A 12102-nucleotide genomic window follows, 5' to 3' on the forward strand; every position below is an offset into this window, starting at 1 on the left:
GAGACTCAGACACAACTGTGTATTGAATATAGATTTATTTAGATGTAACAGCATTGGCAGTCCTTTGTGTACTTGTGGTAAAGTAGAAGATGCTTACCATTTCTTTTTCTCATGTGCAAAATACACCGCCCCAGAAATGACCTATTTAATGCTATTTTTAGAATGGATAATTTGCATATAGTAGACACGCATGTATTATTATGGGGTGATAATGCAATCAGTACCACAGAAAATGAAGAATTATTTTCCTATGTTCAGTTATTTATAAAGAGATCTGGTCGTTTTTAGTTTATGGAATTTGCATAGCGATTACTTTGTATATACTACATTATATATATTAATCAATTGTACATACATGTGTATATTAATCAATTGTACTTATATATCTACAGTTATAATTTATTATATAATTGCTTTATGAAAGCTAATCATTTCTTAAATTTGATACCTTTGTGTTTCATTTCTTGAACATTATCTTATGTAATCAATTGTCATATAGGAGAGAGCGCTCTAAGTTTTAAGAACTTGTGCTCAATCCGCTTGTTATAACATCCAGACAATAAAATATGTTCAAATCAATTAACATTATCGATATCAAATTAATGACCATGTGACCATACCTATACTGACAAATTGCACTTCTATCTAAATTTGTTCTATCAGATCACTAACATTGGGACGTGCGAATTCCACCTCGACGAATGTCACCGATAAACTGAAGAGAAGACATAATATTCTATCATTCTCCTGAGATGTTGTAAAAACCTGTTCATGACTTGAGAATAAAGGCAAATTGCTTGCTTGTGATTAATTTAAGATTTATCTGGCACAGATGTTTAAAAACTACTGCTTTATACAAAAGATATGAATGCAAATATATACTGAACATTTTATTTGTTTATGAAGATTACTTCAAAAGTTAGTGGGCTTCGAAATTCAGACTTAAGTTGATTTTAAGTTTATGGTCTTTCGTCTTTAGACAAGGCCAAGTTCTTATTTGGTTGAATAATTTTGGACAGACCGACTCCAACATTTCAAATAATTCATTGTTTCCACTCATCTCAGATATACATGTACATGGACGTTTTGAATTGAAATTCAGGATATAGAATGGATACACCACAAGAATGTACAGGCCGAGTTTGTATTTGATTCATGTAAACAGAAAAGTGGTACAGCTACATGTATGCCCCCTCGGATTCTGAAAATGTTCAAACATTTGAGTTTCCGCTCATTGTCTCAGTCATACACGGATATTTTAAATTGAATTTGGGGATATAGGTACATCATGAGACTTCGGAGGTGAAGTACGTACAAATGTAATAATGGTTTAGTCGGATAACTTTTTGTAGAGTCATAACCGGGTCACAATAAAGGTTTAGTCGGATAACATTTTGTAGAGTTATAGCCGAGTCGCTCCGATACATCTAGTTCTATGGTGCATGTTTGTGACCAAATATAACATGATCGTACCAACCGGAACTTGATGACTCAGAATTGGTAATTAAGTCTTTACATTTCCCTTCAAAACGAATATGAAAAACGCTATGAATTATTCACTTAATTCCGGTCAAGTTCCTTTGATATATAGGCTTTATAATTAAACCTACATGTAAAATTAATGACGGGATCATTTCGCAATGTTCAGTTTCTAATATTTTCTTATAAAATTCCCTTTTACCGTTTATTTTTAACAGAAAAGTCAACATGAGGATTGGAATCATTTCTTTGCTATTTGTAATTATTCTGGTGTTAGTGAGCGAATCCGCGGGAAGGCCGAAGAGAAATAAGAAAAATCGTGATCTTGGAAGAGGTTCTGCAACAATTAGAGAAAACAGGAATGGAAATCGCCGAGGCTTCAGACATTTGTCGGGTAATTAAGTTACATAATTATTAGCGTAGGAAAAGATCTGGCTTGAGTTTTACAAAGTTTCTTAAGTTCAAAATTTTGTCGTAAACTGAACTTACGATAAATATCGTCTTATTAGGTTACGTTAAAAAAAAATCATCGTATTTTACGACTACATCACCCCAAGATATTTTTTAAAAGTTGTTTTCTTTCATCTAAACAAAAATGGCTGCCCTCATGCTGTTCCAGGACATTTTGAGAGAAAATGAAGACATACCTCCTCGAATTTTAAATTACTTTAGAACACATTTAATCAAGTAAAACAAGCATATATCTTAGTTAGAACTTACGAAATTATTAAGTTATTTTATTTTGGAATAAGTCAGATTTTTGGGTGAAATAAGACGTTTAGTAAATCTTGAGCCAGTATATGAAATGTAGTCTACAGATTGTGTATTTGTTGTGTCCATGTTCCAATGACCGCCAAACTGTGATGTAAGGTATGTACTACATGTACAATGTATTATCTAATTGTGTTTGTTTGCTTGGTCTCGAATTTCTACTGATGTAGAGACGTCATAAGCTTTAGATGAAGTACCCATACTTTTAACCTATGTAGGGCGACCACAGTAGCATATAACTCAATGGTTCACCTTCCGTGACCTCTGCTTTTGTTCGTTTGTTCCTCGCCGATCTAAAAATATCTTAAACAGGTTTTGATTTGAACGTATTTTATTGTATATGATATATACAAAAGAATTAAAAGCAAGTTCGTACAACTTACGAGATTTTAAGCACAGGTGGTCGTGGACATAGTCATATCCCCCCTAATAAAAATATCTAATGCATTTAATGAATATAATAATGTTCATTCAATTACCCATTTTACCAATACATCAATATACATGATAAAAATGTCGTGATATCATTTTGCTACTTTCATACATATACCCAAAATTGACTTCATTTTGCTTGACCATTAGAAATACTTTAGTTAAGCATTCTAAACATTAAAAATGAATTTTTTCAGCTCCAATTGCGTCTATGTCCCTTTAACTCTAAATGTCAATCGAAAGATTACAAATATTGCATAAGAAAACACTACCTAAAGAGTGCATTATTATTACTTAGTGTCGATATTCGCACTGCTTTAAACTCTCTGAATACTACATGTACATATACATATGTACTCCTAATAATTTGATTTTACTTGTAACACGCAATTTGATTGGTTCATTTGACTTTATCAACATTCTTTATATCGTATAAAGAAAGTTTTCGTTTAGTTCCGGTATGTGACATCTTAGGAATGATGTCACAATACGTCTGGCTGTACTGTTTCCACCTTTGTTGCTACATTTACGGCACTATTGGTACGCGTCATATAAAATTCCCATTTTCTATAGAATTATACATCAAATAGTAGCAAACGCGATTTACTCAATAAAATTATGATAAATGAAAGTAATTTTCGTCATTTTATACGATATAAAGTATTTACACATTATAAACAACTTCGCGGTTTCTGAGATAGCCTAAACTGGATAACTTACTTTATATCGTATATAGTGAGGGGAATTTACTTTCATTCCTCAATTGCAAATAAGGTATGTTAATGAAACACTGATGGTCATTATAACAATCTAGTTTGTCAATACAACCTATCATTGGGTCAAATGCTGTCTGACATGTTTCATATCGATTGTTATACCGTTCTTGGCACAATAATTTTGACTGCGAATAACTCCGTTTACCTGATCAAGATAAGGGCTCACAGCGGGTGTGACCGGTCGACATGGGATGCTTACTCCTCTTAGGCACCTGATCCCATCTCTGGTACATTGTATATCCAGGGGTTTGTGTTTGCCTAACTTTCTATTTTGTATTCCTTGTAGGAGTTATGAGATTAATCACTGTTCGTTATCTTCACCTTTCATAATTCGTAAGGTAGCATCCTGATACCAAATGGAAGGTTTTGTCACAAGAAATACACAGGTGGAATATGAAAGTTCTATCACTAAGCATTCAAAAGTTATACCAAAGTTAAAGTCTTTCCAATTCCAATGCCATGAGGTCAAACATTTGGGTACCAAAAGAAAGGCTTTGTCACAAGGAATACACATGCAAAATATGAAAGTCCTATCACTAATTTCCAATTAAAAGTTTTTCGGACGAAGAGACAGACAGACTGATGAAACCAATTTTTAAAATATGCCCCGAATCTCTGAATAAGAGAACATCAATAGAATTGAAAGAGGAGAAATGAATTTGATTGATTCTGAAAATGAAAATTGTTCTATCTATTCTACAAATACTTTTTGTAAACGAAACGGGGTATCTTATCACATACACTGGCACCTGTTATATTTCGGCGACAAACTGATAAAACTGCATGGACCAGATTTAAGAGTTCCTGTGGCGAACAACAGACACATGGGTTGTGATCATGATATGGGACCGTCATCTGCAGACTGACCCCGTTCTCAAGTTCATATCCGAAGAACCCTGTCAATCACTTGTAATGCCGCAATCAATCACTATCTACGTGTGCTTGTTTGTTAAACATCTGACGCGGCGTCAGGGTCGATATTTGAACCGGAACCTCCCAGTTGCGAAGTCAATCGTAACTACTCGGTCATTTCTGCGAACGAAAATTAACCTCGTAAACAGATAGAAAGAATCCTTCTTAAATTGTTCGCCGGAAGTTACGGCGCATATAGTGCACAGCAATATGGAGGGTCAGCTAGAATTTGCTACGCAAAAATTAAGTATATTTATATAAGGCTTTTTTAAAAAACTGTTTATGACTGTTCTTTACATGTACCTTTCCAACCTTTCCGATACTGACTGTTTCTTGTGTATGCTCAGCTTTTCCACAGAAAAAATTAATTGGTTTATAACAGTTTTTTGCTTTAACTGCGAAGGTGGGGTTTCAGCCGATCTCTTACTCGATTTGTAAATATTTTTTCGAATATCAGACACTTTATAAAGCAATTTTAACCAAAATTCACATACTACATAGTCATGAAGTTTAAGCAGATTAAAGTTAATGTCATAACGGAATAAATTTTGAATGTTATCCCTTAAATCAAACAACTTCGCCTCTTTACTATACATAACATTTGCTCTTTTTCTCATGGCAGCAAACACACATGGGAGCTGCTATGTTGTTTTTTGTTTTTGTTTTTGGTTACGTCACATGTTTTTAAGGAAATCACCGAATTCATCCGCCGTCTAAATCCGAGGTTTGTTTTTAAAAGGCCGAGTGTGTTTCAATTGTTGCGAAGTAAGCGCCCTAAACGCTAGATTACCGCAACCGGTAGAAGAACCCCTGGCGCGGGGGTAGGGAATTTCATTAGTTGGATTTCTATAACCATACATACGCATTTCTTCATAATGCCAAGAAGCATAGGCATGCTAAAGCTACAGGTATCAAATGCATTTTCTGTATTTATTCTTTTGAGCTGCGTCCAAGAGTCTTAACCCCCTTGTCAAGGAGTCACAAATTTCAACATTTCGGGACCCGTGTTCTTTACATCCATAAACATACATGTATTGTACATGTAGCACTTGAATCCCTGGTCATTAATTATACAATTTTGGTATTCACTATTATGATCATATATCTAGTTACATGTAGGATGTATGCCTGATGTCCAGTAGTTAACAAGAAGATATTCGGTGAAATAAGACATACATATATTCACTACAGGAGCCATAAAGCCCCGCCCTAACATACTAACTTTTGAAGCAATGAATGTCACATATTTTAAAATTTTGGTATTCGCTATTATTATCATGTATCTAATTAGGATGCATGCCTGATGTCCAGTAGTTAACAAGAAGGTTTTCAGTGAAATAAGACATACATATATTCATTATATGAGCCATAAAGCCCCGCCTTAACATACTAACTCCTGTAGCAAGGGGCCATGAATGTCACAAATTTGGTGAAGGCTTCTCTTATCATGAATATCATCTACCCAATCCGATGTCCAAGAGTCAAAAGAAAGAATTTTCAAGACAAAATGCATTCTACTGTATGAAAGACAAGGTTCCACTTTAGCACCGGAACACCTAATCCAGGGGCCATGAATTTTACAATTTTGGTAGAAAAATCCTTGCTCATCATGACTATGTAAAGGGTTTGTCTGTTAGATGTCCCTGAGTAAAGAATAATATCTAAAGATGACATATTCTAAAGGGTTTGACCCCTCTCCCCATGGTCCAAGAGTTTAGTGAACATGAAGTTTCCCTTATCCCCAAAACTACACAATACCAATTCTGATGAAAAATGTCTATGCACTTTCACAAAGAAAGAAATATATTCAAATCTTAACGGACGATGGTCAACCATTAATCGCAAATAATAACACATTGCAAATATCTGACATGTGCAAAGTTGAATGAGCTAATGTAGTCGATCTTGCTTAGTTCTTCTACAAATATATCAATGTATTGCTGCAACCAAGAAAAGAAGTCCTCATTAGCTTTACTTTTGTATCGTTGATATCGACCAATTGTTGATGTATCAAACTTAGCAGATACTGATTTCATATTTGTAGGTCATCGACGAAATCGTAAAGCTAAAGCTAGGAAATCGAATAGCAGAGGACGCCCAAACAGAAAACTAAACAGGAGAGGCAGAAAAAAGACATCCTCAGGCAAGATGATAATACTGAATATTCAAAACTGGTGTTACATTGTACTACAGATTGACTGTATTACAAATTGGCTCATATTGCAAAATTAAATTAAAAAAAATTTAATTTTTAAAAAATGCTCTCGACTCACGAGCGACTCAACAGACTAATTATTGTGTTTTTAATGGTGCAAAAAAAAATCCTAATTTAATCTTATTTACAATGTTACCGTAGGAAAACCGTTGAGAAGTTTTATTTTATCAATTTGTATGTATTTTATTCATAATTTGCTTATAGTATATAGTCTTACTCCTCCGATAGATACAGTAAAATAATAATGTAGTATTATATATTCTATCGATATCCACATCATAGTAGATATCCATAGTGTAACGATGATCTCCAGAATGTAACGATCATGTTGATAATGCAACGATAATGTTCATAATGTAACGATCATGTTTATAATGTAACGATCATGTTTATATTGTAATGATCATGTTCATAATGTAACGATTATGTCCACAATGTAACGATTATGTCCACAATGTAACGATCATGTTCATAATGTAACGATAATGTTCATAATGTAACGATAATGTTCCTAATGTAACGATAATGTCCATAATGTAATGATGATGTCCACAATGTAACGATGATGTCCACAATGTAACGATGATGTCCACAATGTAACGATCATGTTTATAATGTAACGATCATGTTTATAATGTAACGGTGATGTTCATAATGTAACGATCATGTTCATAATGTAACGATTATGTCCACAATGTAATGATGATGCCCACAATGTAACAATGATGTCCACAATGTAACGATGATGTCCACAATGTAACGATCATGTTTATAATGTAACGATCATGTTTATAATGTAATGATCATGTTTATAATGTAATGATCATGTTCACAATGTAACGATAATGTTCATAATGTAACGATGATGTCCACAATGTAACGATAATGTAACGATAATGTTCATAATGTAACGATGATGTCAACAATGTAATGACAATGTCCATAATATAATGATGATGTCCATAATGTAACAATGATGTCCATAATGTTGCGATAATATAACAATAATATCCATAATGTAGCGATAATGCCCATAGTGTAGAGATAAATACAATGTACATTTTACAGCATGCTTCATACAGAAATGATAATACCGTTAGTTATTTTACTATAACTGTACTTACATGTATCTATTTTCAGGGGGCATCACCACCATAGCACCAGAAAGTAAGTACAAAAATTTAATTATCAAATAAATATTCAGTAGATTAGATACAAAAAATTCTTATTCTAAATTAAGTTGTATGTCACTTCATGTACAACACGAAGTGTAAGTAATGTAGTGATATATGTAAAAACAAGAAATTCATGAAACAAAACATTCATTTGCTAACATCCAACCGTGTTCACGGTTTGCATCCATTATACAATAATATCGGTATCATTAAGTTTCTTTGATTGTATGTAAAAATGTATATTCGATTTTTTTCAATTGACACAAAACACCAATATCAATACATCTAAGCAAGATGGCTAGTTTATTACACTCCTTTAGAAAGAGCACAATATTTATCCGTGTTTGCCCAACTATCTATTCTGTATCTGCTTATAGGAGTTATGAGATTAATCAGTGTTCGTTAACTTCGCCTTTCATCTGCTTATTAATGAGTACTAGGAACTGGCAGTAAACATATGTTTAAACAAGAGACACACAATGTTATCCAAGTTACCATGACCACACCTTTCTTCAAAAATGTCTTTTACCCTCTTTATTCCCCAAGAGAATGTTATTATGACCCCACTCTAGTCCTCAAGGGTCATGACTTGACCATTTGAATCCATATAACATAGGAATGCAAATGATTTTGACTACGGATTACCCCATTTACCTGATCAAGAGATACGGCTTATTGCGGGTGTAACCGGTCAACAGGGGATGCTTACTCCTTCTAGGTACCGATTCCCACCTTTGGTATGTCCAGGGGGTCCGCGTTAGCCCCACTCTTAAACTAACACGAACTTGACCTCACCCTATTTTTAACTTTTCTCAATTATGTCTCCCTTTGAAGGAGCATACCCTTCGTTAGAACAATTCTAAATCCCATTTACACAAGGATGCACGGTACCAAGTAAGATTGAAAATTGGTCCTAGGGTTTCAGAGAAGTAAAAAGTATGCAAAGTTTATAGACGTACAGACAACGGGTGACCAGAAAAGCTCAATTGAGCTTGTAGCTCAGGTGAAATAAAATACCATTTATCACCCCTCTAATACGCACGATGGTTGGTAAAAAAAAAAGGTCCAACTTATTATATAATAGCGGTGCATATTTCAGTACAGTTACCGGATATACAAATAAACACCGATAATAAATGTATTCTGTGTTTGTTTTTAGATTCGACATTTAAACAACGAATTCAAAGTGGTGAGTAAATGTAATTAGTGAATTCATTTGTTGTTGATAAGATCACATCTCCATTAACACGTTAATCATTTTGACAAACATTGATTTATCTACATGTGCATCAAACGTTTTCCGCCTCGCTGGGATTTGAATTGTTGGGCCCATCTGTCAGGTATTTCTCCTTGACCGTTTTAAGACAACATGTACCATACACTGTAAACACAAAATTCAGAACCACGAATTTGTTTTCACAAGAAACGAAAAAAAAAAAGAATAGATATAACAAAATAATGAGATCATGTTCTGCGCATGATCAATTTTGAACAGATACAGGCTACTTACGAAAAAATTTATATTACAGAAGTTTCAACAGTCATATAGTAATAATGCGTAGCTGTGCTATACATAATAATAATTTTAAAAATACGAAATTTAATGTTATGTTTTGATAGTATTTATACATGTAACACATATGTGAATAATTCTTAAGAAAATTTTTGAAAAATAGTTTCTATATGAATAATTGTTCCATAAAATTTAATTTCAGAATTAATCAATTCAATATTTCTCTACTGTAGATCCTCCTAACGCCATATGCTCATTTTGTCGACAAAACATGCTTGAAGAAGCAAGAAATCAATGTGTGAAAGCATTTTGTAGCTTTACTCGAGACAACACAGCCGGAAACATAACAAGAACCGATTCTATATAACTTGGAAGAGGGAACACCACATAATGCACTATAGCACAACGGAAACATGTAACGACTAAAATGCCAAATTTTACCAAATAAATACGTTGCCATATAAAGAGGCGTGTTCCCAGTTACTAAAACAATGGTGTCAAAGATAAAAACTGGCCACCATTCATACAAAGGGACACAATTTTCAGAACAGCTTTATTACAATAAATTAAATACTCTCATCTATGATATTTTATATTCTTCTAACCTCGACAGAATTTTCCCTTCGTTCATTTCTATACTTGTAATTTATTCTGTAGCAATTTGTGATTTTTCAACGGAAAACATCACCAACATTCTATTTAAGATATCAAAACACATATTGCTACAATATAATCACCATTTTAGCGTCAAGGTTTGTTTTACGCTCCTTAGAGAATTTTTCACTCATATTGAGGCGTCGCCAGCTGTGGTGAAGTACCACAAAGTTAGATCTGTAATGTATACTTAGCGCTCAGGATAGTAACAGTGAGCGTTGTTAAACGTGTCAACGCCTTCCGCGACACGGGAACTCCATTTTTAAGGTTATATCCGAAAGGCACAGGATTTTCACTTTTCAATTTCCAGCGTTTGGCGAAGGAGCAATCACTACCTATGTTTACCTCTTAGGTTTGACGCGACCATGCCCACCATGGTCAAACTTCATTTGGATACAACCATTCCCACGCAGGATACAATCATGTTTTAATGCAGAGTACATCTAAACCTTACGGCAATTTACTATGGAGAGTGTAGATGTCCGTGAGGAGGGGTTAGAAGGTGGCCCATGGTTTTCGTTATACAGATAGTTCTTGTTATAAGAATTATAAAGCCTATCAGGTGATGCAATGAATTCTGGTTCAAATGATATATAGCATTCGGTCAGTTCCCCTACCACGTGCTCAAACACTTCAACACAGTTAGAAAATTCCGTGTACATTGGTCTCTGTCGTTTATTTTCTTCACATTTTTAAAACAAATAGAAAAACCCACCTAAAATTCAATTACATCAGTGAAAAGACAACATCATTACAAATGTTTCCATTCGATGTTAGAATGAAGAGATATGCGTTCCATATTTACAGGTCTTTATTTTCTGTAGTAATGAAACGATTCTCAAAATATAGTGTCTCTAATTTAATAAACTGCCGACTACGACTGTTAACTAGTAAATCGAATTGTTGTTTAATAATCTTCTCCTTGTCTTCGATTTCTCTGTGTGCACGTTCCAGTTCATGTTTCCTAGCCAATGCTAGGATCTGTTAATACAACCATTCCCAATACATTGACAATTTGCAACGATACATTATTTCAATGTCTTTTGTAATGGTATCTGGCGTTTTAGTTATGCTTTTAATATTTGAATTTTTAACTTTATTATTTATTTCAAGATATACGACGTAAATTATAACTGTTCCAAAGAGAAGAGCTTTTTCAAGAGGGTTTAGGACTGCATTCCGTGTCACCATTTTCAATAGTATGTAAAGCACAGGGGCTAAATTCGTTGTGTTATTACCACAAAAATGAATTAATTCTTCCTACCCGTGGAAATTCCCAGAGAGTATAGTATATGTATGTAAAACAATTTCAATATTCACTAAGGTTAATGTTCTTTGGCAAATTCGTAGTGTACAAAGTTATAGAGGTCAGTTAAATCAGGAAAACATTTCCACCAATGCGAAACTCCCAGATTCTGTGCTTGAGTCGAAGAAACAATCAAAATTTCACCTTATAACGATCATCGATTGTTTACACAATTTTACTTTGTTTTTCAATTATTTTGATGTCATTTGGCAAAATAATAGTGTCTTGTGTGATTTGATGTTCAATAGAAGGGTTAAGTATCCCGGGAATCCGGATAACGATATCATGAAAGGCGAAGCTACACTGTAACGAACATTTTCTTTTTTGAGATGACCACAAAAAGTCGGTTCCGAGCGGTTATGGTTATGAATGTTTTCCATGTGTACGTATATATCTGTATTCAGAATTGTGTTATCATCTCATTCTCTCTATATATATGAATACAGATGCATTAGTTACACTAACTCTTTCCAAACCGCCGGTGTGGTCTAGAGGTAGAACGTTCGCCCCACATGCGGAAAATCTTCCAAAACATGTGAAGCATTTTTACTCGTAGACATCCTTATAAAAAATCAGAAATGCAATGTTGGAAATAAAAATGTAACACAAAGATATGAAAAGTTGTGAAACCCCATAGTGAGCATGTCGTTTGTAAAGTGCATCGGGAACTATAGTCATTAATAGGCCAAGCTAACTAAGCGGAAATAAACAAAGATTAATTTGGGATCCATCACTCTAACACACAATTTGTACAATTACATGTATATGAACAAGCATTCTGAGAGTATTGCAAAAGCAATGTATGTCTCCTACCAGCGCCCCTATTCATTAGAGGGATGTCATAATCTACAAACCATGGAAAATTGAAA

At 34.0% G+C, this 12102-nt stretch overlaps 1 protein-coding gene across 1 annotated transcript; it reads left to right on the forward strand.

The window, feature by feature from the left end:
- The first annotated feature begins 1561 nt into the window (after nucleotides 1-1561).
- On the forward strand, nucleotides 1562-9846 carry LOC125681544 (uncharacterized). The gene is made up of 5 exons (XM_048921690.2): nucleotides 1562-1873; nucleotides 6415-6513; nucleotides 7726-7752; nucleotides 8920-8949; nucleotides 9507-9846. Exons 1-5 carry the CDS (start codon nucleotides 1708-1710, stop codon nucleotides 9638-9640), a joined length of 456 nt encoding a protein of 151 aa, XP_048777647.2. The 5' UTR covers nucleotides 1562-1707; the 3' UTR covers nucleotides 9641-9846.
- Nucleotides 9847-12102: the final 2256 nt, after the last annotated feature.

This window comes from Ostrea edulis, chromosome 2 (assembly GCF_947568905.1).
Source record: "Ostrea edulis chromosome 2, xbOstEdul1.1, whole genome shotgun sequence".
NCBI lineage: Eukaryota > Metazoa > Mollusca > Bivalvia > Ostreida > Ostreidae > Ostrea > Ostrea edulis.

What these genes read in the sequence shown, in the direction of transcription:
- LOC125681544 (XM_048921690.2), top strand. Translation starts at nt 1,708, where the DNA reads ATGAGGATTGGAATCATTTCTTTGCTATTTGTAATTATTCTGGTGTTA. An exon ending in AGGCTTCAGACATTTGTCGG is followed by an intron (nt 1,874 to 6,414) that starts GTAATTAAGTTA and finishes TCATATTTGTAG; the next exon opens with GTCATCGACGAAATCGTAAA. An exon ending in CAGAAAAAAGACATCCTCAG is followed by an intron (nt 6,514 to 7,725) that starts GCAAGATGATAA and finishes ATCTATTTTCAG; the next exon opens with GGGGCATCACCACCATAGCA.